This window comes from Triturus cristatus, chromosome 4_1, assembly GCF_964204655.1.
Source record: "Triturus cristatus chromosome 4_1, aTriCri1.1, whole genome shotgun sequence".
In the NCBI taxonomy this organism is placed as follows: Eukaryota; Metazoa; Chordata; class Amphibia; order Caudata; family Salamandridae; genus Triturus; species Triturus cristatus.
The window spans coordinates 330,510,045-330,537,508 of record NC_140585.1 but is presented as its reverse complement, the minus strand read 5'-3'; the positions used below and the strand labels follow the sequence as shown (position 1 = coordinate 330,537,508).

Genomic DNA, 27,464 nt, shown 5'->3' with positions numbered 1-27,464 from the left:
AAGGGCCGACATTGCAATAGCTAACCTAGGAAAGTGGAATCTGACTGCATGGTAACCCCCACTTTTTTTCTGGTGTTTTGCTGGTTTTCGACTTAGTCTGACTGGAATCCTGCTAATCAGGACCCCAGTCCATCTGCTTTCTCCCTAAATTGGTTGTGCATGTACTTTAGGTACACTCCAGATTGGATTCTGGGGTACCCTTATAAGTCCCCAGTATACGGTATACTATGTACCCAGCGCATAGGTACCGCAGAGGCCTCCCAGGGGCTGCAGCATGAATTGTGCCACCCCTGAGAGACCATTCAAAATGACACCACAGGTCTGCTACAGCAGCCTGTGTAAGGTGGTGCGTGCACCCCTTACTTAGATATAGGTTCACTATATCTATTCTATATCACTGCACATATAAACCTATCAGTTACCCCTATGGCAGGCCTTATCAATCCTGAAGGCAGGGTGCTGGGTTTATGTGAGAGGGTGCACCTGCATGAGCAGAGCCCCTCTGCAGCCTTCGGAACCTATTTTCCAGGGTTGTTTGTGATGCAGCCAACCATATATAATTAAGTGCATTATAACCTCGCGGTAAATGCTAACTTTAAAACCGCGTTACAACAAAGGAGACATGGCTTGGCAGTTCGGGCTGGACTGTTCCCATGAGGCACAGGGTCAAGACTGATTTGCATATGGCAATGTCTGAACTGGGGTGGCGTAGTGGGCAAAAGAACGATGGATTTAACCCAGATCTCTTGACTGGGGGAGAATGTCTGCATTGTCAGCATTCCGTCCATCATTTGTTTGTTGTAACGCTTTTCGCATTAAGTGGGATGGGTATTCCCAGACGTGGGACCCGTGCTCACTACGCCACTGGAGTCAAGCTATCCTGGCTGATGACGGCTGATAGCCAGAAACCGGTCCTAGGATGCTTGATTCCGGCCCAGGGAAGACATGGCTTGGCAGTTCGGGCTGGACTGTTCCCATGAGGCACAGGGTCAAGACTGATTTGCATATGGCCATGTCTGAACTGGGGAGGCGTAGTGGGCAAAAGAACGATGGATTTAACCCAGATCTCTTGACTGGGGGAGAATGTCTGCATTGTCAGCATTCCGTCCATCATTTGTTTGTTGTAAAACTTTAAAACCGCTGCATAGAAACATGTCGTGCTTGGTGTCAAACACCTTGGAATCATACCTCCCGCCAGTAACTGGCAGGGGAGGTATGATTCCACCCTCCTAGAGGAACAAATGTGACATACTGGGCTACCCGGTACCAGCTTTCGACCTGGGCATCACAAAATAGATGCTGCCAGCCACTGACACGAGTCTGCCCTCCTACTGCCGAGCCAAGCTCGAGCAGGGGAAGGCTTCACAATAGGTTTCCTGTCACAGGGAGGTGTGACCACCTCCCAGACAGAATTTAGTGTATTGGGGCTTGGTGGGTACACTCCAAGAGTGCTTTGATGTCTGCACTGGGGGCACATTTGCTGTCCCTGTGCATAGTCCAGCTCAAACCGGTTGCAGGAGCCATTTGCTCCTACTCTGGCACGAAACTGGACAAAGGACATGGGTGTAGCCACCCCTCTGTCCTGACCCTCCCATAGGTTGGTCCTCAGAGTTTATCGCACCCCTTCCTTGGGTATAAAGTAGGAACCCCTGACTACAGGACTTTAGATTTTACCTGGACTAAACTCTGCTACAGAAACCAAGTACTTCGACGACCTGCATGACGCTGGACGACTGAAGAATCTCCCTTGGAGTAAAGGAGTTACTCCCCTGCATGGCAGGCACCTAAACGCATCTGAACGGCTTGCATCTCCCAAGCTCCTGAGGACTCTGAAGATTTCTTCAACACAGGAGGTGGGTTCCCGAGGTCTCTGAGGTTGATCTGCACTCTCAGCAATTCTGAGGCCCGTATCCCTCGTAGGGACCGTTCTATTGATTTAATATTGTGGGCTTTGTTCTCTAATCTCATAAAGAGGTTAGTAGAGAGTGTTTAGTAATAAATACATATATTTTATATATTCCTGGTGTGGTTCTCGTTTCATTTAGTCATTCAGGAGGTTCTAATCTGGTAAAACAAGCTGCTTTATATTCCTTCGAGACTTAGCCTGAAGGCTGCTCTCCATAGCTACCACTAGGATAGCTTCCAATAAAGGTGGTCTTTAACCTAATCATCAATAAGGGTTGTTTGGACTGGTACAAGGTGCCCACTTTAATTAGTGGTCAGCATATACCAGGCCAACTTCTCACATAACCAATATGTAATAGATGGAAATTTACAGAAATTGACACCTGACCAAGTAGCAGAAACACAGATAAAGCTGAAGAGACTGACACAGCAGTATCACAGATGGACATGGGTAAAATACAGTGGACTACAAGTTTTACAAGGTGTTCAAAAAGAGACTAATCAAGCTCTAAATAGTGAACATGCATATGGCAGCATTTGACAAAAGTGTCCTCCTGTCTACAACCAAGAAAGCCACAATAAAGGGGATCCCGAAACTCAACTTACACACACTGGTTCATATAGGCTATTGTAATTGCTTAATTTAGCTTGTAAACTTTTGAGCAATATGTGAGCAGACAGAACAGGAAGAGCCCTGCCACAACTTGTTGACTATGACCAGAGCAGCTTCATTTCAAGTATTAGCACAGTCGCTATCATCCGAAGACTGTCATGTAATGAGTTGTGCACCATTAATATGGAGAGAGACTGCAATACCCCAGATTGGGGATATCTCTATGAAGTTCTGTGAAATGTGGGTTTCCGAAAAACATGCTAAATCGGGTGGAGTTGCTATAAATATCCACTACAGACCACTTTAAGACTGGCAAAATGGTATCTGTGCGGTGGAAAGAGGAACAAGACAGGGCTGTATATTATTACTGAATGCATTGATAACAAAGCCTTCTGCGTGCCACATGAGGTGATTAGGAAAGAAGCTTTGGATACATGTGACTGGTTACCAAGATGCCATCTAGCTATATGTGGATGCATTTCTGAATGTAGGATGTGAGAGGGCTTTCCAATACCACTAAATAAAATGTACAGATTAGGATTTGGAACGGCCTCCGGTCTGATCATCAGTTGAACAAAATTGTGCTTACTCTATCACTGAAGCATGAGATAGAGCCACAGTTCCTGAAACAACCTAGAGACTGGTTAAAGCAGAGCAGATCAACTATTTTTGTTGTGAGACCTAGTAGGAGCTCAGAGCAGACTAAGTCTTGGTAGGGCACCTACCTCTGCGAGGCAATCGATAGCACTTTCTGGAGCAAACTTCCCCTGGCCGGTGTTGGAACTTGCAGTATTATGTAAAAAAATACCACTCACCAGGTTCCTATACCTTTTGTGAATATACCACTGCAGCTCATCTGGCCTTTATTTTCTTCAAAAATCTAGAAACATTACAGATGATTCAGGATGATGTAAGAAGGCACTAAGCAAACTGTACCTTACCATATGCAGGAGGCCTAGCGTCTCCAGATTTTGAATCATACTAGATAGAGGCCTATCTGCAATGTACGGTGTCATGATTTGTCCCGGGTGCAGAATCAAAACTTGGTTGCATGCAAGACAAACTTATACCACTGGGTAGAATATTCAACATGCATAAGTCAGTGAAGCCTAAGGTGGTGAAGAGAAACTGAAATTGCCATCTAACAAGGAGAGGAGGCAGTGTGTGTTATGCTCCTGATTGGCCACTATGGAATCTGCAGTGTTTCAAGCAGGTTTGTTGAAAAGTTGAACAAGACTTCATGGACTAAAGCTGTGGTTAAAACAATGGGTCACAGACTTTACTAGGGCACACATTCAAATGGTTCACATATACGTCACTAGCAAAGTCGGTCAAGCACTCTCAGAGGTACAGAACATTAGAACCCAAAACAGATAAGACATTGCACACACTAATCCCATGGTGCAAAAAGCAGCAAATTCTAGCCATGCTTTATAAAGCTATTCGAGAAATACAGAGCGTATGCCCCCGACGATGAAATAGGAAACTGATTTGGAGAGGGCCTGGCTGATAAACAAGAGGACTGTATTGCTCTGTTATGTAGCTAATGACTCCATTAAATTGCTGCAGTGCAAGTATGTACATCACTCTTAACTGGAACCTGCACAATTATATATAAAACAATGGATATTATGCACTTGAGTAAACACATTTAACCTGTTCATTAAGGCTTACACTAATCAGATACAAAACTTAGCATGCAGTTCTATAGGGGGGCCTGCCCAGGCCAATGTCAGCACCAAGGCACTCACCCCATGTTCAAAAACCAGTTTGCCAAAAGTGGGTACCCTGAAGCTATGTTGGAGACAACATTACATCATACGTCCACATTGGATAGTTCGACACTACTACAGAAGAAACAAGGTGTGAAACCAGCACAGGAGGTTTTTGTGGAAAGATTTTCTACCCACACGAATACCATCAAACATCATTCTGCAACGTTGGGAACTCCTTCAAACGTGATCAGTCTTCAAGAGTCTTATTGTGTTGAGGACTTAAAAGAAATATTGTCCTCACCTCCAGTGAAGGTAGCTACGCCGTCCAAGGGATGAAGAGGTGTCAAAATTATATACATTGTGGAAATGTTCTAGTTATACTATTATCACCCACATGCCAGCAAATTGATCCAACTGAAAAAATTGGCAGTCTGTAACTCCCAATTTGTTGTCGACGCCATTATGTATCCAATTTAATTAAAGTAGGCAAAACAGAGCTGAGCATTAAGGTACGCATCCCTGAGCACAAAAGTATGATCTGACAACAGCAGAAACTCACCCCTTGTGGCACACTGAATGGATGACAACAACACCGCACAACTCAGATTCATAGAGTTAGAAATCATAAAGGTGAATCCCGAAATTAACACAGAGAGATATGTATCCCAACATGAAACCACTGGATCAAGTACTTGAACAGTCTCTTTCTCACTGGTCTAAACAACAAGCTGGAATTTGCTGCTTTCCCATAGACTCCTTGTCTTGCAGATATTACTGGTTCTTTTCCTTCAAGGACTGTCTACCCCACCCGAGACACGGACTCAGGATATACTCATTTACATAACGTCCAGTTGCCAGAGTCGACTTTTAGTTAGGCATTTGAGGGAGAGGGAGAGGGAGATATGCTTTAAACACAAAAGGTCACAGTCAACACCAGACCAAACTAGGGGCCCAAATGTCTCAAAAGTGCACCCATGGTATATGTCCTTGCATTAAGTGCAGCTATACAGCTTTCGTGAATTCCCAAGAATTTACAGAAGGTCAAGAAATAGTACTCCTAGAAAATATTTGTGAACTGCATGTTAGCATGAGTAAATATGCATGTGTAGATTTGCTCATGCAAAAATCGGAGTGTTTGCAAGTTCATTTATCCTCCAACCACTTTGTCCCAACTCTGGAAGAATGTTTACGTCTGCCATGGTCAGGAGTAAATTTCCAACATTTCTCAGTATGGGAAAAGATTAAAACATGCAAGTTAGTAGGTTTGCAGATTCAGAAGGGCTTTTTAACCATGGAACTATTGCTTAACACTAACTTCAGCCCCAGTATGTAGATCTGCGAAAACGTGGCAACTTAAGGGAATTGAAAAGTATTCAGACACTACTATGGTATAAGCCCTGGCATAATCAGAGAGGCTATATCAGAGCTCCTATATAATGAGAGTGCTGCCATAATTTGTCGCTGCATTATGTGGTACCACGGGGGCAAGTGGATTTTGTTACATGACAAGTAGATTTATGAAGCAACCTGCCCCATGGACAAGTAGATATTTAATTAAATTACAAACCCCTGCATTGGGGATATAAATAGCAACTTCCTGATACCAACTGCTATGAGCGAATCACACATAACCTCATTGAAGTACTAGCCACTCACAATAAATTAGATTAACAGACTGGCATGAGAGCTATCCAATGACAAACGAGAAATATAGCGACCTGTCTGTAAAAGACCATTGCTATCCGTGCATTTATATAGTACCAAAAAGTCAAACGGGGAGGGATTTTCCCCCGGGATGACAATTTCTGGTATAGCCTCACCCACCGAACGGATTTCAGAATGTATGGATACCTTTTTGAAGACATTTCTTCGTAATCTTCCTGCTTACATACAGGATAGAACTGACGTATTGCATAAATTTGAGGATGTGACATGGCCCTGGGTACTTATGGTGACAATGGATGTGACAGGTTTATATGCCTGTATTAAAAAACATTTTGGGATGAAGGCGGTTGAGTTTTTTCTTCGCACTAGGACTGCGGATCATCTGGAACACAACGAAATGCTTTTGAAATGATGAACATCATCTTATCTAAAAAGGATTTACTACATGGCAGAAACTGGTACCATCAGATACATGGTATGGCCATGGGCTCCAGGTTTGTCCTTCCTACACTGGCCTATTCATGGGTTTGTGAAAGCGGAAGCATGCCTGGAGTCGATATGCCTCACCGACGGACTTCATTGTCTTCTGGGGGAGGTATACTGATGATATTATACTATGGAATGGAACTGGGGACCAACTGATCGATTATCGTTCTTTACTTAATGGCTACCCCTACAAGATTAGGTTAACCCTGAATCATAATAGGGGAAAAGATGGAGCTCCTGGACTTATTTTATGTGAAGGACAACACCATACACAGTAAAGTGTTTAGGAAATCCACGGCGCACAATAGCACCCTTCATGCAACTAGTGCACATTTTATGTTTGTTATTATGAAAATACTCTTTGGTGAAATGGCACACATTAGGAACAACTACAGTTCAGAAGAGTCATTTGCTTCCAATATCACCAATATAAAACTGAGATTTTTGAACAGGAAGTATGATGAAAGGCCTCTGACAATGTAAAAACAAGAAATGGATGTTTTACAGACAAGAAACTAAGGGACCCAAATCGGTAAAAAAAAAGAAAAAACATTCATTTCTCCTTTGTCACACAGCGCACTACACTTAGTGACAAGATATGTAGGATCCTTAAAAAACACACTGGGGTTTGCTACGGCAGTCCCTGGACTCAGGGAAAATATAACAAACAGCTCCTAAATAACTTTCCGGAGGGAGAAACCTATAAGGAACTAGTTGTGCCCCAGCTACACTACTACTGCAAGAGAGGGGATATGGCTCCCAGTCCCAGTACAAGAGCTTAACACCTGTCAGGAATGCAATAGGTGGCCATTTGGCAAAAATAGGACTAAACAACTCAATTACAACACCAACAGAACATATGAAATTAGACACCACATCAACTAAGACCAAATTTGTTGTCTACGTCATGGGATGTGGCTGTAACAAAATGTATATGGGTAGCACAGTAAGATCTTTGCAATTGTGTATACGGGAACATGTTCAGGCCATAAAAATCATTATTTTCCTTTTTAAACCACACACCACGATCTGAGGTACCCCACAACATTTCATATGACAGAGTACCACATGGTTGACAACAGGGTATGGTTCCTGGGCATAGACCATGTCTCTCTGGGCGTGAAGGGTGGCAATCAAGAATTCTGTTATAGGTCTGAGTATTTGTGATATTCTTATATGCTTGTTGACTTCAGGCTTTTTCCAAACATTTTTTTTATCTAAGGAGTGTTATTTATCTGATTTGCATTTAAATGGAAACTTTGATCCATGTCCTGAAATCTGATCTCCTCTACACTTACTTAATGTTTTTTCGTTCTTTCACTTTTCTTATCCGAGTTCATTATTCCACCATGACCCCCGTTACCATGAATTCATTTTAGGAAGTCATTTGGACTTAGTCTGCACAATCTTAGCACCGTTCGTGCATTAGGGGAAACAGGATCCTTTTTGAAGGACATAACTAGGTGGTCGTGCTCTGCTTTGTTGTTTAATATGACCGCATACTGTGGTACATCAAATGAGATGATTACCAGGGATACATCAGCTGGCCTCTTCCTATTCTATCGGTGTACACATTTGGTACATACTCCAACATGATGGAGGGTAAATCCACACACAATGTTTTGCTAGCCTGACGTTGGTTTGAAAGTACTTCTGAGTGCAATCGCTTGATACACAATGCATGGTCTCTGACATGGCAGAAGCTTTAATTTGACATCCAATTCAGCTATTTGGAGATGCGTTTGATTAATACTAATGGACAACGTGATGGATGAATCTTATAACTTCTTCACATTATAGGTATTATCACCACCACTTGAAAGTTCAAATGACTTGTGGGGAGCTTTACTTGATTTTTTAGTATTTGTACTGATCGCAACGTCCGCACCTGCTGATTCATGGAGAGGATCAGCTGTCTATTTTATTTGTCGGGATTTCTAATCGTCAAAGATGGCCGATCACATTACTCGAATTTAGAAACATGCTCTACGACCGGTTTGATGCCCGTCGCTAGAATAATATCATTTATAGGCCCCGTTGAATGTTTAAAAGACCCGGAAATACTCATTGCTGGTTTCTTTAATCTCTTAGCATGCGGTCCAAGAGGAGTGGTTCGGTTACCCCTTGGCACCTATTGCAGTAAGTTTTCTCAATCATTTTTGTACAGTTGGTCGACAGGTTTAAGAGCATGTGTGCTTCCTATTTTACCTACATGCGGCTAAGATTAGAGAGACCCGTTATGTGTGACTGGAGGAGTTTTTAAATTTCATTCATGGCGGTGATAATGCCGATGCACACTTAAGTGAGATACTTTAGACATTTTGATTACATTTTGGTTTTTGTGAAAGGGGTTTATTGATTGGAGGGCATGTTCACCATATTATGATACGTATACTATTGGAGAACGGGACTTTTGCTTTGAGTCCTAAAAGTTCAGATGCTTATTCCAAGCATGTCGTTGGGGACTTTTACCTTGTTCTTTTATGTATGCACGAGACTTTCCTCGCTCCAGAAATTTGCTTTGATATTTTATGGGTCTCTGCTTTGTAAATAGGAGCCTGTGCTATAAGCTCTCGGGTGTGTATAACTATACATGTCAAAGATGGGCTCCATATGGTCAAACAGCAAGTCACGGTCAAACAGCAAGTCACTGGGTTATCTGTCATTTGCTTCACCATATTAAAATGGCTGAAAAAAAATCTTATGGATGATCCCCCTCTCTGCTCAAATAACGGTATTCCATGCCCTAGTTTCTTCTAGGCTCGACTATGGCAATTTTCTTTATATGGGCTCCAATAAAGCTATAACCCAACGTCTTCAAGTCGTGCAGAATGCGGCCGCTACACTACTCTGTCAGGCTCCTAAATCTTCATCAGTCTCCAGCCTCCTCCGGAGCCTTCATTGGCTGAAGGTGGAGTACCGTATTAAATTTAAGGCCCTCTGCTACATGTTTAAAATCAAAACTGGAGTGGCCCCCAAATATTTACAAAAATTAGCTTAACGCTACCAACCCTCACGTACTCTTAGATCCACCCATCAGATGAGGTTCTCGGTCCGTAAATTCAAACTCTCCTGCATGAGTGGCCAGTCCTTTTCCTATCTAGGACCTACCTTGTGGAACGGTTTACCATTCTCACTTCGTGAGGAAACCATTTATGGCTTATTCCGTAAAGGTTTGAAAACTTGGCTCTACAACTCTTAGTTCTTCTGCTAGTTTTTCTCAGCTCTCCTATTGGGCCGGCGCCTGGCAACACCTTGGGGTAGCTGTGCGCCTTACAAATTCAAAATACAAATTCAAATATGGTCCATATTGGGGGGTGGGGGGGGCAAGGCTTTGGCCCACGCCGGATAAACTATGCTCGTGTCAATATACATACTATGGTTAGACACTTTGTCCTTGTGTTTTTAGGTGCTTGATGATGGGAAAATTAGCCCTCTGTCTTACATTTGTCTAAATCTAAATAGAAGTTATATTTGGAGAATGGACTAGAAAACGGATTGAGGCTCTGGCTCTGTAACATTCTGGTAGTTACTATTTAAAATTCTCAACTTCATATGCTTCCTTCTCAGTTATGATACATGCCCTTCAACATCCCTTTTACAAGTGAAATGTGGATATGGTTAGGATTTTGGACTCTTAAACTAGACGGAAGATTCATGGAATAACTTAAAACTGGAATGACGGTTGAATCATTTACAAATAATGGCTTACTTAATTGAATTCTCCACGACAGACAGACACACAGGTTTTTCTTTTACCCAACTTGTTACCTCTTTTTTTCTACCCCATTTTCTTCTTACACATCTTTTAAACACTTGGGTTCTAGACTTCTGACATTCATCTTGATAGGAGCATGAAATTGTCCCCCCTTTTTAACTTTCATGCCCATGCTCTCCCCTCACCACTCTTTGAAAGGTTCAGGCTCTACCTTCAATTTTTAAAATACTTTTTCCACATTGGCGCACGCATTACATGGCGTAACATTGGGTCTGTGGGGTGAGATTAGCCAAAAAAGCATGACTTACACATTATGATATTTGTGAAATTGGATTTGATTGGATGAGATTCGTGTATAAATCTTGGTGTTTAAACAGTATGGGATATCTTGTATATTGAGAGAAAATGTCATGATATATGTTCTTTTTATAATGTAGAGACTCATGTTCTGTGGCGTTGTGTATATTTGATTTAATTCAATTGTGAGAATATGAAATTTACTTATTGTGTGCTTATTATATTTTGTTACATAATCATTCTTGTTATGTCAATATGTTTTTTTATTATTATAATTTATTTGTGCATGTTTTTTACATATTATAAATATTTATTACTTTAACAGCCTAAAAGAAGTCCATTTGTATACGGACATAAACGCGTTGGCTGCCATTTTGCTGAATACATATGAAGCACTTTAAGGAAAAAAAGAGAATAATGAGGAGATTTATATCGGTTACTCCTTGAGCCAGACACTATTCAATCTCTATATGAACCTCCTGGCTGACATCGAGAGTTACGGCTTTAACATAGTGTTGTACGCAGATGATACGCAGTTGATAATCCTGTTCTCCTGCAAACATAAATAAAATCTTCCCTGGCACCAACGCCTTCTGCACACGCTGTGCTACCCTCATATGACTTGCATTATAAGATATAGAAGGCCATCAAAATCAACATTCTGGCAAACTGCATTGCCTAGACTCTTGGGAGGCCTGTGCTCTGGGCTTATAAACGACTAAAGAACTGTAAGGCTGCAGCTGGGTGCCTAAATTTAGGCCTCCACCTGGAGTTTACTTCATGCTGGAAAGCCACAACTCCAAGAGAGTGGGACCGTTTCTGGACAAGACTGTGAGAGACGTCACATCACCCCCACAAGCAGAGACAGTTGCCTCTCCTGCAGCTGCCACTACAATCTACCTAAACTGCCTACCCACAAGCCTTATCCATAGCATACAACTCAGAGCTCCTTAGACAACATTTATAAGCACCATCCTTACACACCTGTCTAACCCAGTGTATATTAGCTTCTCCCAACATTGCACCACTCCTTCTCCAAGTGATCTACTGTATTCCTGCAATAAGAGATACTGCATGAAATAGCCCCAAAAGGCCCACTAAGATTCTTCAACATTTATCAGTCTTGATTCGCTTTAAGATATGCAACTAAGCTTTGAGTTGCACAAATTTGAAATAAGATAATGTGGACCACTGGGCTTCTATATAAATTTACAGTGCAAAGTTCACCACAGTGAAATAAGGTAACTTGCAAGCCTCAATACATAACTTATACGTTGTAAGCACATGATTATATATTATTTATCTACCTTTACTAAAAGATAATAAAAAGGAGTTTATTAACGTATGATACGAGGTGTGCACCATTGGTAAAAATAGAAAAGGTTATAATCCGAAAAACAACAGAGACCAATTAAAAAAGAAAAATTAGATGATCACGGCTGATAACAGCCTCTCAATTATATTAGTAATCACATCATACAATGGTCTGGATTCTAGAAAGGGTCTGATTTTTCCACCCTTTCACGGGTCTAAACGGAAGGACTGAAATCAGGCGGGTAACAGTTGCCCGGGGTTGGAATCCCATTCAATATGTGGATATGCACAAACTAACATATTTAAAGGGTATTCACCAACTCTTCTTGATGCACTGGAAAGGTGGGAAATGTACTCCTGGGAAGGAAAAAAGTAACAATTTTTCCAAAGTGTGTGTGTGGGGGGGGCAGAGGGGGGTGAGGGTATAAAGAAAGTGAATTTGCAATTGCTAAGAGTACAGATTCCAGGCATACTTCGATAAACTTTTGTGGATCCTTGAAACTCTTAATTCAGCTCCAATCCAAGGACATAACTATGGATGCATTTTTGTGACTTTAAGCACTCTGCCCCCTTTTATTTTATCTTTTTATTATTTTCAATGTTGCCCAAATACACATTACACAGATTCTCCATTTTTTGTCCTTTCTTCCAGTAGTGCCATGCTACAAAAAAAATTAATTGATGTCCTAGAATAATGTTATTCAACCCCTACACAGCTGGGCCTTCCGACCCCCTCCGCAATGCCGAGTGCTTTTTTGGCAATTTAGTGTAAAACTTTTCCCCACAGATAAGGTATCCACACCAAATGTGTCCTTTTTTCAAACATCCTAGGGATTCTAAAAGTACCCAGGGTTTGCAGGTTCCCCTATAGGAGAAGATGAAAACAGGCAAAATATAGCTACATTTTGAGTTTTTGTGGTATAGAAAAAAAAAAAAGAGCTCTGGATAAAAGTGTATTTTTTCTCTCATAAAAAAGGCATCACGTTTTACTGTGCTTAAGTCACCATCTTCCCACCTTTCAGGAACATGCAGAGCAGAATTTAAAAAAAAAAAAAACATTTTTACCACAGTTTTGGTATTGTTGAAAGAGCTAGCCAATTTGTCCTATCTTTTGTGCTCCCAACCGACTTTTAGTTTGTGGTGGAAACCAGGGTGAAACCCATGGATGATCAAGAAAAGCTATAGATTTCTGAAAAGATGAAAAAAATCAAAATTCTGCAAGGGGTTATATGTGTAAATCCCTAAGGGATTTCTCAAAGAAACCAACTGTTAAAATAAAGAAATAACAGATATTCTATGTTCCCACATCTTCTGATCAAAATGATACCTCACTGGATATGGTCCAAAACGCAACATGGATACATCACATTTCTCCACTCAAACCTGGCCCATATAATCTGCAATGTAGGTAAGCTGTGGATTTTGGGCCCTACCTCAGCCAGCACCAAGGGAAACCTAGCAAACCTCCAAATTTTTGAAAACCAGACACATAGGGGAATCCAGGGTGGGGTGATTCGCATGGATCCCATGAGATTTTTATCACCCACAATACCCTATAAATTTCAAACTTTGCCTGAAATCACGCATTTTCCCTACATTTCTCTGATGGAAACTTCCGGAATCTACAAAATTCCTATCACTCAGCATAGCCGCACCTGTGCCGATAAAAAAGAAGCTCCACTTGTGTGTCTGGCCTAGTGCCCACAACAGGAACAGATCAAACCAAGATCAATGGGTGACCTTCCATAGAGACTCCTATCGACTTCGGTTTGATCCATTCCTGTCGATAGCACTAGGCCCAGCTGCACACGTAGTGAGGCATTTTATCGCCACAAGTGGAGCAATGCTGGGTGTTCCGAATTTTGTGGATTCCTGTGTATTTAGGAAACTTCCATCACAGAAATTTAGGGAAATGTGTGATTTCAGTCAAAGTTTGAGGTTTGCAGGGCATTGTGGTTAAGAAAAGCTCATGGGATTCACACAAGTCACACCCCCATTGAATCCCCTGGTTGTTTACTTTTCCAAAAATGTCTGCAATTAGTAGGTTTTATGGGTGGCATCAGAGTATGGCCCCAAATCTAGCAGCTACCCCTATTGCTGATCTCTCCATGTAACAGTTTCAGGGCTTTTGTGTCAAGGTCTCTTGGCCCACCCATATAATTGAGGAACCTTTTTTTATCAGGAATCTAGGGGGAATGTTGTGTGGTAGGAAATTTGTGGCTTCCCACAGATTCCAGATGTTTTCTTCATAGAAATGTGTGTTTTTAGTCAACGTTTGAGGTTTGCAGAGCATTGTGGGTAAAAAATAATGTTGGATGCATGCGAAGCACACCATCCTAGACTCCCAAAGAGGTCTAGTTTTCAGAACTGTCTTTCTGGAAGGTGTGAGAAAATGCCTCTTGACATGGTAAGCCCCTCACCTTTTGTCCGGAAAATGATGTGGTCTCAATTGTAAGTGCACAGGGTCCCTGTCAACCAGGTCTCCTGTGCCAGGGCTCCTTCCCTAAAACTGTACCACGATGGGCAACTTCAGCTCCCCTGCAAGTCCCTAGTAAATGATACCCAGGGCATGGGCACTGAAGCGGGTCGCATGCCTTGGTGCAGTGAAAAACAACAAAGTCGACAAGACACACTGCCTCTGTGCCATGTCCAGCAGCAATGCCCAAGATATAGGCAAGTCACCCATCAAACAAGCCTTACAATTACCAAGTCAGGGTACACTATATCAGGTGTGGGCATATAAACAGTGAAATAAGATGTATAGTAAATTATAGAAAGTCTAAATACTTTGTTAGACACAGCTAGACGTAAGAGATGTGCGTAAAAGAATGCTCCCCTCTTTCTTTTCTATAATTGGAAATAGAAATGTATTGCAGCAGCAGAATCAAATGTATGCTGTGCAGGTACTTCGTATGAAGAAAGCTGTTCATCACAAACAGTTACTGTAGGTGCTATGCGCTTAAGGTCGACAAACTGAATGTTGCCTACAAGATTTGGTAGCCAGAAAACCTCTCAATGATAAGCAGATACTGCACCCAGTGTACTTGAATGTCAATAATGTGTTATACGCAGATTGTAACTATTTCTGGTGACGTTTTCTTCGTTTGTTTGCACTCGAGCATCGGAAAAAAGAAAAAAGAAGAACAAAAAAAAAAAAAACAGGTTTGGGCATATCTGCATGAGCTGAATATGCCCCTACAATATTTAAGTCTATTCTTAATATTGTAAGTGCCAGGGAAGCCGGAAAGAGTGCATGGGCTGGAAACTCGAGTTCTTCAGCACCATGATGGCTTCACTAAACGCATGAGTGCTTGGTACCAAATTACTCCTCTCAATAAACCCACACTAAATCCAGTGTTGGATATATTAAAAAACATACCTCAAAAGGTGCTCCCTGAAAACCTACCAACCCTGGTTTGGTCTCTGACTGGCTTTTGACAGCCTGCCACAACCAGACATGTTTCTGGTCCCCTGTGTCAAGACCCTCTGCTCTCAGATACCAGAAACAAAGCACATTGTGGGCAGGGAGCAGTCCGGTCTGCGCCCGTCATCAGCCGGAGGAGTCCAGGCTGGGCCACCCCTCTTGTTCCTTCTTTCTGTTGGTCCCCAGTGGCATGGTGAGTTCTACTGCTTATTAAAGTGTTTAGAATTTTTAGAGTGCTTCAGTCCATTGTATGCGCCTTACATTTACCGGCAGACATAGTAAAATGCAACCTCCTTGGGGAACGGGAGTGGGCAGACCGGTGGGGCTGTAACAACACTCGACTCCCTTCCTAAATCAGGGAGCGGAAGTTCTCGCTAAAGAAATTGATCTAGAGCTCCAGAGAGATAGCTGTACGCGCAGGATATATGTTGATCCAATTGCGCATCCTACACAGGTCGTACGCCTCGAGGATTGCACAATACCACATGGGTCACTGTACCTCGGTACAGTGTATTAGAGGTTGTGGTGAGACTGGAACCTTCTTCCACATGTTGTGGGCCTGCCCCAAGATTCAGGCCTTCTGGGTGGGTGCTGCCAGAGTGAGGACATTGGTAGTTGGGGAGGCGAGATGGCATATCCTTGGGGTGACAGGAGAAATAGTATGGCCCAAATGAGCCCCGACATGGCTCGCACTGACGGGGGGGGGGGGGGGGGGGGGGGGGTGGCAAAACATAACATGGCCCGTGCATGGGGCTCAAGGGTAGTCCCAACTGTGGACTCCTGAGAAAATTATTTAGGTTGGTGCCAACGGGCTGAGCAGGCAGTATATCAGAGATGGGGATGCCCACGCAAATGGGAGAAGATATGGGTGGCCTGCGTGGGTTACAGAACCGGACAGTCCCCAGTTTCGTAACGGTCCGCAGGTATGTTCAGGACTACTGTTGAGTGACTGTGAACCATGTTAGATGGGTGGAGCGGGAGGGCTAAATTGTAGTAATATTTTGTAACTATCTGCCAAACTCACTCTATGTATACTGTAATCTTACTGAAGCATTTTTTGTTTTCTTGATTATTAAAAGAATTAATTAATTTTTTTAAGAAATTGATCTAGCGGAGTAGCGTCTCTCCCTCAATCTGGGTGAGGCTCTTATTTTCACCCCTGCTTGCACTGTGAATCAGTCAGACCCTCTTGCGATAGAGAACTGGGAGGGATGTATGGCGTCTGCATCGTGTGATCAACAGCCTGGTATGCAAACCCACCAAGTACCAATTCATTGACACAGAACATCGACCCTCCTTGGTTCAGCAAGCAACCTTGCTACTGCTCCCCCCCCCCCCCGCCCGCCAGTGGCCCATCAGCTAAAAAGAAGCAGACTAGCGGACTAACAGACAAAGGAGTCCTCTGCAACTAGTAGGAGCACAAGGGGATCTTTTCAAAACACCAGTGCCCACTACTACAGAGCCCGATCAAATCCACACAGCCATGTGTTAGATCCTACCCAAACCACATGTCCCATAAAGCATTAGGGACAGCATGATTGTGTACTTTCCCACAAGACACTGGGAAGCAGCAGCTGACTGGATCAGCTTATAAGCGAGCAGTAACGACTCCCAGGTGCTTGGCTTTTTTTCCTGGTGCTTGAGCCACGCCCTGCTCCCTATGCGTGTGAAGTGGATGTCCGTTGCACTTCTTCGTAGAGATCGAAGAAATCTTGGTTTCCTGAACCCTGAGGCTATCGAGTGCGAGGACGCACTGTTTGACTCGGTGGCCGGTATAAGACTTATACAGAAGCGCGAGGACGCGCCGTTTGTTTCCTCAATTTCTTTTTTTTATCTTTTGTTGTTGGGTACTTTATTGCGACCACTAGCGCGAAGTAGCGCGGAACTCTTGGTCATAGTTGCCCTGTCTCCTACCTGCACAGATTACGCTCGGACGCAAGGACCCGTGGTTCGAAATTGACTGCCTTAGTTCAGCGCGAGGTCGCGCTTCCCTGGGAGAACGCCTTGGTGATTCCGGAGCTTCAGTGATTTATGGTTTGGTGCTGAGTGGGACTTATATCGGCACAGTACAATTGGCAGTTCCTCACGCGCTAGGAAGCGCCTTCATTTGAGTAGCTCCACTCTAAACCGCAAGTACTGTTCATTGCTGGATGAACGCATTGTGTTTTTTGGCACTCGCTTCTATGTTTTCAAGGCATGTGAGTACTGGATCTGTATAGAGATTGCGGAGCCTTATTTCTTGTGCTTCATTTCATTATTGGCTCATCTGCTTTCGTAGCTGGTTATTTCCTGATTCCCTCAAACATGAGTGCACCTGGTTACTGTCCATGAGGATGTTTGGCATGACATTTCACTTTACCATTGTGCAACACACTGTACAAGTACTAACTATTGGTCACAGTTGGAAAGTTTATCTTGTGACAATCCTCAATTCTACAACTTCCTCTGGAGAGTATGTGTAAGTGAGAAAGTACACACGATTGCTTTATTAGAGGGATTGCCATATAGACATAGAAGCAGTTATATTTCTAACCTGTACCCTGTATATGTTTTCTGTCTTGCTACAGGTTGTCGTATCCCATTGACCATCTCCCCTACAGAACCCACAAGAGCCTTCCTGGTGGCTCATTCCGGTCTCCCCACTTCTCTGATATTACTCACCTCTTTAGCTGTTCACTTAGCTGGGGTGAGTGGTCTCTGGGGAGAGGAGAGACATCATCTTCGCTCCCGTGGATTCAGGCCTGCTCTGTTCTGAGACACTTACGGTCCTCACACCATGTTTCCCTTCCCCAATGATGCTGGTTTCATTGCTTCTTCTGATTGGACCAGGTTCTTGGACCTTATAAAATACACGGTGGCTGATTGATTTTTCCCCTTATAACTCGGTTACAGAATCTGGAGGATGTCATCCACCAGCTATCCTCATCACAGGCTAAATATTTTACCCAGTTGCATGCTGCACAGACAACTGCAAATAATACTGTTAGGGTGCCATCCTCCACTACAGCTTTTGCCCCTAGTTCTACCATCTTTCGTGGCGCACCATCTGCTAAGCAGCCCCTTACCGTGATTAGTGTGGGGGCCCCGCCTTCCATTACCTTGAGTTTGGGAGAACTTTGCCTCCGCGAGGCTCGAGCCTAATCCCGACAAAGAGGAACTGTAATCAGCTATATTGTACACTGGCTGGCTGAGGCGTTACTCACACAACGCATGCCATGACGGCCCTTCGTTTACGATGGGATGCGGATAGGGGACAACAGTGGACAGACCATAAATGGGACATGCTGTTATCAAACCCCACGTACATACCGAGAAACTCTAAATTCAGCCACATACAGACATATTACACACAGGGCATACCTATCCCCAGACAAATTAAATAAATATTTAAACATGACCACCTGGGCATGCCCTCGCTGTTTACATACAGATGTGGACCTCCTCCACATGCTTTGGTCCTGCGACTCCTTACATACATATTGGCAAGAAATCACTGCGGCACTCGCAACATGTACAGACAGGCCAATATTGCATACGTGGGAAGCATGCATACTAGGTTTTTTCCCCAGATCAAAGTAACACAAGGTTAAGTCCAGGTTCGTTGACCTAGGCCTCATAGTAGCAAAGAGATGGAAACATACTAGTCCCCCTGCCGTCAACAGTTGGAAAAATTCACTCCTCGTGTGGGCACAAGAAGAAAGCACATCATTGCACAGGGAGGAAGTAGCTGAGCTACGCTAATACCCGATAGCACAGTTTGGGGATACTATCCTCGGGGACCTGACATGCATGAATGAGGAGACCAGGAATAGTTCTTCACAAGAAGCTGGTGAGCGAGAGATAGTTACAGATACTCAGACACAAAACACCTCAGGCTTCGGATAAGCTAGGGGCAGACATGGAGGAGGGGATAGTTCCCACGATACATAAACACCATAAGAGGGGAAGTCTAGATGCCTACCCCACTGTGTATTGCAGAAGATGGGACAACCAATTTGGCACAGTTGCAACAAAATGGTAGCATTCACCCGTTACATATACCAACCCAGGCGTGATGATCTGATGATGGTTTAGTTTGACTGTTTGATTATAAATTGTATCATATTTTGCTTTATCCTGTACTTCCAAATAGGAAAACTAGGTGCAGAAATACGTGTGAAATTCCGGCTGGGCGAGTGGACAAAAGACAGCATTAAAACGAGACCGATTACATACCAAGTCACTCCAATGGATATAAAAGTACATCTCTGTTGATAGCTGTACACAATGTAACATAGGTAGTACATATAACTCCCCAACTTTTCTGATACATGGAGTTTGTAGCGGAATTAATTTAAATGTTTCAGCAGTACATGTGACACCGCTTATTGTATATTGCTGTCATTATTTGATCCCTGCTTAAAATACGTTTATTGTTATCTGTATGTTTGGGAAACCGAAAAAAAAGCGAATTAAGATATTTTAAAAAACTTGTTTTAAAAGAGGAAGTGGAATCCGATCCACCGAGTCTTACCTCAACCTTCCACCTGAATACTGCCCATATGTAGCGGTGTTAACAAGCGTGCCGCTTTTGCGAACTGCTAGGAACACTCTTCAGAACTTTAAAACAGCGTTTGCTACTGGTTGTCCAGCAACTCTTATTTTCAATCTAATAAGTATAAGGATATTTTGCTTGCTACGAGGGTTGGCTAGTTTAGCCCTCAGGAAAAAGGTCTTAATGGGGGATTGTGTTGTCATTTGTAAATACCCCTGACTAGCTCAAAGCCTTATACAATCTGCTGCCAATAAGAACTTGTTAGGAGGTCCCATAAATATTGTTCCACTGGGCTACTTTTATCAGCATTTACAACCGGTGAGGGCAGAGGCCTTTGGCATTCAGTTTTGAGGAGTTGCTTAGCCCAGCAATGACTACTTTCAATTACTTCCTCCCTCTGTCTGACCTGTCACGTTGATTGACGCCCTAACTCAATTGCAGAATACTTGGACCTCTGTGTAGCGGCGTCTGTGTTGCAGGGGAATGATTAATTCACACCACGGCTATCATTAATAGCGGTGAGGTAGATAGAACACCACATCCTAGTTTTTCCTCTATCAGATATCGATGGGAACCCTTTGGACCCTAGTGTGGCAGAATTTGATCTTCAGGGGGATGATATTCTCCTGTCTGACCCCGGCACTTGCTGCCCTGTGGCAGCAAGTCCAATTTATTCTGGTCCGTCCATTGTTGAAGGTTCATCTGGGCCCCCTACCAGGCTTCTATCTTGGAGTATTGCAGGGCTAGCCTCCAATTTGCCGCGTGAAGAATGGCGCAAGTTTGTTAGTAAATTTTACATGTGTCTTTTCAGGAGACTTGGTCCTTAACCGTCGTTTTATCCCAGTTATGTTAAGTTTTTTAAAGCCTGCTACTTCTAAGGGGGTGGGCCGCCCACCTGGTGGATTGACTATTTGGGTTAAAAACATTCTACCATGCAGCTTAGCTGCTGTTGAGATGGGATCGCCGGACATTTTATGTGTCGGCGTGCAATTCCCTGCCAAAGCGGTGTACTAGGTCTATAATGAATATCGAAGGCCGGGGGGGGGGGGGAAGTGGGTCGGAGTCTATCATTATATATGTTTTGAATACACACATGGCAGCCCTTCCTCCGGATGCCTTCAAAATTGTTGCTAGTGATTTTCACTGCCAATTTGAGCCTCTGAGTGTCAATACCGATGAGGATTCTGTATAGGAAGAAGATCAATGTTGGTTAGTCCCCCAATTAACCCTTACAATCGTCCGGAGGCGGACAGCTATTGTAGTTCAGTTTAACGCGCTCACTTTGAATCAAGGTCTCCAAGCCTGTAATGGGGGAGCCCCTTACGTCAAAGAAGGGATGCGCACATTTAAGTATCCAAATCACACTACTCTTATAGATTATATACTGTTAGACTCTGGTCTAAATTGGTTGACATGTGTATAGTCCCTTTACAGGACAGTGACCATAATGTCCAAGACTTGCAGTTGAGCTCATTGGGAATTGCCTTGGCCAGTAATTGTACTGAACCCTTCAACAGGTTGTTCAGGCTTTCTAAAAACAGACGCAGACTCAAATGGAGCTCAGTCATGGGCTCCCCGGTTGCAATCAAGGAGGTTTATGGCATAGTGGCAGCAGGGTTTGAGGCTATGCTAGCCTAGGTTCCGTCCCAGGCTGATGCATCAACGGCAGAGAATATCTCCACAACACTATGTTTGCAAAACTGATGGATATCTTTTTTGAGGAATAATAATCAAATAAGAAACAAAACAACAAAAAGAGTCTGCTAAAACCTGATTTAATAAGTCATGCAAGGAAGCCAGACAGATCCCATCTTAAGTCATCCAGGGTCTGGATAGGTCATTGATGTCAGAAGCCAAGCAAGCTTACAAATCTACTATAGGCTGTGCCAAGAAAGATTGGGTCATTGATAGATGGGTCTCTATGCTTCATGCCTTCAAGGAAAGACCATCATTCTTTTTGGCATATACTAGCCAATGGAAGTGGCAGAAAATTGGGTTGCTCACTTTTCTGAGCTTTATCCTCCCATTTCTGAATTTCCTGAGAACTCATATGTTTTTGGCCATGTGGGTACTGGGTCTGTTTTTTTCCTCACGCGGCTTTCCGGATTACGACAGAATTCCTATAACTCTTCCTAAGGTTAGGACTGCTTTGGACTGGATCATTCCTAACAAAGCCCCATGTTTGGAAAAGGTTCCAGGAGACTTATTTAGGGGCTTAAAAGGACATCTGGTGCCTGTACTTGGTTATATTCTATAATCAATCGGTAGTTTGTAAAGCGAGACTACTCACCCGTGATGCTGTTCTGAAAGGTGCTTCAATGCCACCCACTTGGGCAGGGGCCAAGATAATTCCCTTTTTCAAAATGTGTTCCCCGTCTCTCCCCTCTAACTACAGGCCCATTAGCCTCATTGACAGAATGCAGAAAATCTTTAGTAGGATCATCTTGGCTAGGCTGCGTGAGTGGCTCATTGATGCCAATTTACTGACTCCACTACAAGCTGGCTTCAGAGAAGGCATTAGTGCAATCAATCAAGTCTTTCATCTCCAGTTGCTGCATTGGAAGTATGCATTACTCAGGGGTTGTTGACTATATGTGACGTTTGTCGACCTCAGGTCAGCCTTTAACCTTGTTTCTGGGGATGTCCTTTGGAAGTTTTGGGTGAAATGGGCATCCCTAAGTATTTCTTGTTGGTCTTGATCAGGCAACAATCCAGCAACTTTGCAGGACTCAGAGCGAACTCACAGAACCATCCCTGTCTATTGGGGTGTCAGACAGGGATGTGTATTGGCCCCAACCTTATTTTATCTTTTTATTAATGGTCTGATGGCGTACTTGGCCGATTGTGAGAATGATGCACCAAGTCTTGCGGGTGTTAGGATCCCGGCCCTACTGTTTGCGGATAACACCCTTCTGATTTCTAGATCTCCGATGGGGCTCCAAAAGCTCTTGACACAGTTTGGGTGCTTCTGCAAGCAGAGGGGCTTGTAGGTGAACATCAGCAAGACTAAGTATATGGCCTTTGACCCTTGTCCAACATCTAGGGCCAACCCTGAACTGCACAGAGAGCAGCTGGAGCGATTACCAATTTTAGTTTACTTAGGGGGTCACACTTACTGAAAGCTTAGATTGGTCTCCGTATATTGGAAAATGCAGGTTGAAGCTCGAACAGTACACTGGTGGAATTACTAGGTCCTTCAGGGGGTCCCAATATCACCCTATCTCCAGCTCTACAAATTTATAACATACAAGCTGGGGGGGGGGGGGGGCTGCATCAAACAGTGCAGAATTTTGGGGCCACTAAGATTGTAGCCTGCTGAATAAAGATGAAAACTGTTTAATGCATTCACTGACCAACGTTCCCGTTAGCTCTCCGCTCATTCCCTTGCGCTTAGACCTGTGACTAACAGCGCTTAGCTTAAAAATAGGGCTTACCCCTATATTGTACTGGAGCAGAATTTGGGTGACATCAGAGCTATTAGCCTATCGGCAGGGTCTAGAAGATGTCCTCAGATCACCTGGTGCCCGAAAAATACCATGGGTTAGGTACATCCAGCAATACCTTACTCAACTAAGATGTGTGAATCTATGGACTACTCCAGCAGGCCTTAGTGGGATAAATAGGAATGCCATAAAGAGCTTGTATTGGCAGTAGAAGACCTCTACTTATATTTGGCAATCAGAACAGGGTCTCTAGCTTCTGCATTCCTCGATTATAAATTGGAACCCTTTTTCGATGAGTTTGAGCCCCTTTTAGCTGAATCATAGTTGAAATTTCGTTACGGGACTCTTACTCTTTGTTCTTTTAAGTCTAAATGGCTGCGAGATTCTAGGAATCTGGAAGAAACCTACCCTCTTTGTGCTGGGTTCAACGAGACCATCAAACATGTTCTGTTCTTCTGCCCAGCCTACAAAGGATAGCGGGGAAAAAATGGATACTTACACTTTGTCGGCTTCTTGGCATAGGAGATATAAAGCAGCAACTAGGATATTGAGAACCGATACAAGGCAACCAATAGTGTTTGCGGTCTCATGATTTCTGTTTCGTATGTGGAGATTAAGGTCTAAATATTTTCAGTCCAGTGATCCTGGTTCTATTGTAGCTTAACTTGCACATATTTTGTACGCAAATTTGCAGCTCATGCTGGGATGATTTTTTTTGTCTATTTGCTAATGTACTGCATTTAATTAAATTATACGTTTTATGTACTTTTATGGCTCAGTGCCGTGTAAAGGCTTTATACGATATATAGTTGTTACTCAAACCAATTTCGGAATTGAAGGTTAAAATGGTCAATCTGCACCTGACCAACTGGAAAACTCCAGGGAAAGAAGTGTATACATTATATAAAATAGGACATTATATAAACACGATCGTGTAATCCTATCACATTAAATGAAATGTTTGAACTTTACTGGAAGAGCGTCTTTTGCCAATCATTAAGCATTTTAATTATATTTTCCAGGGCGACAAAATACTGCTCCTTCACTCAGCTACAGCCTATGGCTACGTCACATCTGTAGTATGCTTGTACAGGCACAGCTACATTATATAAATATGATCGTGTAATCCTATCACATTAAAGGAATACTACAAAATACTCACAAAGATCTTTAATGACTAACTGGCTGCTGGCAGGTACATCACTGATTCATAACTGTTAAGTCATGAAATGAACCTTGGATACCTAAAGACTGTACTGTACAGTCATAACAATATTTAGTAAATATTAAAGTTTACAGTAAGTGAAATTTCTGTGTTCTTTTTCTAAATGCCGTTATTCTATACCTCAATAATAACAACGAGTGGACGTAGAGGCCCAGGAGCGCAAGGGCAGTTGCTGTCGCTCATAAGGAGCAAAGTATCGTGATGAACAAACAAAAGTAGCCGATGCCTAGCATTAAGAGAGAGCGTATGGCAGGTCTGGCTTTAGCACTGGTGGCGCCCAGTGCGGCAATCGTTTTTGGCGGCCCCATTCCCTCCTCCTCAGATTCCCTCACTACTACCGGGAAAATGTGCCCCTCATCTCTCCAATCATAATTTATTGCTAAACACAGCGCTCCCCCAGAGGTCAGCGCCCCCCTCCAGAGGTCAGCGCCCGGTGCGGCCGCACCTGTCGCACTGCCCTAAAGCCGGCCCAGGCGTATGGTGTCTGGATACCAGATCCCAGTCAGGGGAACACTCATGCAAAGCAATCAGCAGAAACTGAGGTGGGCGAACTGAGATTTAGGTATGGACAACGCCTCAAGCATACATGTAATATACCTTCACACCACTCCCTGCACTGCCACCTCACCTTCAGTATACCCTCGTCTTGCTTTGGCGTGATGTCCACCCCCTCCACGGTGAAGGACTGCTGGGCCTCAGTCTTAATCTCTTCGGCGGTCATGGTGCGAAAGGCTGACAGGAGATTTGCTCGCCGAGTTCTCTGTGCTCACGCTGCACGGGATGGTTGAAGCAGTTAAAGCGGCGCACGCGCCTCGGGAGTCTACTTCCGGGTAACACGCCCACCGCTAGTAACAGCAGCGGGGAGTCCGCCCCTCAAAGAGAGTCCTGGATGTACACGCAGCGGCCGTCCCGAGCACCCGCAGTCCGGGCGGGATAGCCAGTAGGTGGACGGTTGGTAGAGTGGCTCAGCCGTTCTGGAATAGTTTTATCGTAGAAGATTGCGAGGCAGCGCTTTCAAAAGGTTCTCAAGCGGCTCTGAAAACGTCCAGAGCGGAATTTTCTAGATCGGCTCACTTCGCTGTTTTTTTTTCCCCCGTTTCAAAACACCTTCGCTAAAACAGAATTTAAAAAAAAGGTGCGCGGACCGGAATAGTAAAACGGCGTTAGAACGAGGCAGACCGGCTAATAAAATTCTGAAGCACAGATCGCCTCATAAAAGCTGAATGGGCGGTTGGCGCTGGTGCCGCGCTTTCGGAGTTGCTGTTTCCTGCAGGGTGCAGCGCCAACGAATTCGCCGACTTGCGTGCATCCAAGCAACTGCCTGCGTTTCACTTTCTGGCTGCAGCTTTCTGCTCTTCCACTCCTGGTGGAGGAAGGAGGCGGATCACGGAAGTTTCCAGACATTTCCAGAGAGGGCGGAGCGAGCCTAGAGGCGCTAGAGCCGTAAAGGGCGCTGTTGCGGAGAGTGTGCAGTGTCTGGTGTGCACGTGCGTGCGGTAAACACACTTAAGACACCGGGACCGGTGTAAGTTGAAGAGAATGCTCTGGAAAGTACCAGCGCAACATGCGGTACATATGCAGCTTATCTGACGGCTCCCTTGCTTGTTATTCTACGTTTACCAATAATGTATTGTAATAACCCTGCGAAATAAGCAAGCATTGGTAACGCCAATAGGTCCCGTCTAAAAGCTATTGACTTTGGGGGTGTTTTATAGCTATGTTGTACAGTAGCAGTGCTTGCTGTGAAGCATGGCTAAAAGAGTTATGGTGCGGCCAGCGCTAATGCATTTTGTAAACAAAGTTTTAGCATTTATTTTTTCATTTATAGCCTTGTGTTTTCTTGAGGCAATACAGAGGGAGGGCGGGAGAGAGGGTCAGTGGAAGCACCTGGACAACGATGTAGTGGTAAGCAGATGGACTATGGAGGGTGGGCGATAAGCACACGGGCTGGGCAGGAGGGACAGGCGCAACTACACGGAAAACAGACTGCTGGGTAGGGGGCTGGAGCAAACAAACGGACAACGGAGGGCTGGTGTGTGGCAGGAACTGGGGAAGGTATACATGAGGGAGAAGAGTTTTTAAAAAGAAGCTACTTGAAATTGAGCAGTAGAAGGGTGCAAGTAATGTGGCCAAGCTCCAGTAGAGGGCCAAACACAAAAAAAGAAGGAAGCCTACGAAAGCTGAGAGGGACAATGAAACCCACCAGTGGTAAACAATGGGATGCCTCTAAGCCCTCTGTAAGTTAACAAAAGGTCTTGCTGGAGACGGCACATGCACTGTCTTATATGACCCCTACAACAGCAGCTGCCACAAGTGTGCATTGAGATGCTACTAAAGGACAACAAAAATAAAGCCTGACAAATAATTTAGGCTGTTTACTTAGTAATCAAAATTGGTGACAAGTAGCTGGAGCACCTGAGGTACCAAGAACTCGTGTCTGTCTACATTTAGAGTTCTGGAAGCAGCAGAAATATCATAATAAAATCACAGGGTCCTGAAGCAACGGCTGTACAGATGAAAATTGTTCAATCCACAGATGGCTTACCGCCAAGAAAAGTTTATACATTACCAAACTAGCTTCACATCCAACATGGTGATAGTTGGCTATGGATGACAAAAACAGAGTTCAACTTTGATAGCAAATGAAAAAATGTACTGCCTACTGGTGTACAAACTTCCAATTTATCTATTAGGTCCTTGTCAGATTTAGCCTACAAAACCCTCATCTGCCAGCCTACAACGCCCAAAATCTATTGGTGAAACCTCAAATGTTGACTGTATGGTCATACAACCAATGACCACTAAGCAAATCATACTTCCAACCCAAGAGGCTTATCAATAAGCTGTATGGGTGGAAAATTCTGTACTTGCGGCGCTACAATTGTTGAGGCCCAATTTTATGTGTGGCACAATCCTCGTAAATGGCTACACCCAAGAGCCATTAAAAAGGTTAAGTTCGGAAACGGTGGAGGGTGGTGCCTTCTTAATTAGTCCACATCAGTGGATAGTCAACATCAAAGACTTAAAGACATTGCTCAAAATGAAATTACTTGTGTTGTTTTTATTTTTGGCAAAAAGTGCAGGTATAGATTGTGAGAGGAAAAGCAACAAGCCGACACGTGTTT

At 43.7% G+C, this 27,464-nt stretch overlaps 1 protein-coding gene across 1 annotated transcript in view; it reads right to left on the bottom strand.

Annotated features, from left to right (window-relative positions):
- The window catches only part of FKBP4 (FKBP prolyl isomerase 4), a 475,143-nt gene extending 449,416 nt beyond the window's left edge, over positions 1 to 25,727 (bottom strand). Inside the window, exon 1 of the mRNA XM_085652302.1 lies at positions 24,968 to 25,727. Coding sequence (XP_085508428.1) covers positions 24,968 to 25,060 — 93 coding nt within the window. The 5' untranslated portion in view covers positions 25,061 to 25,727. The remainder of the gene's footprint in view (positions 1 to 24,967) is intronic.
- Positions 25,728 to 27,464: the final 1,737 nt, after the last annotated feature.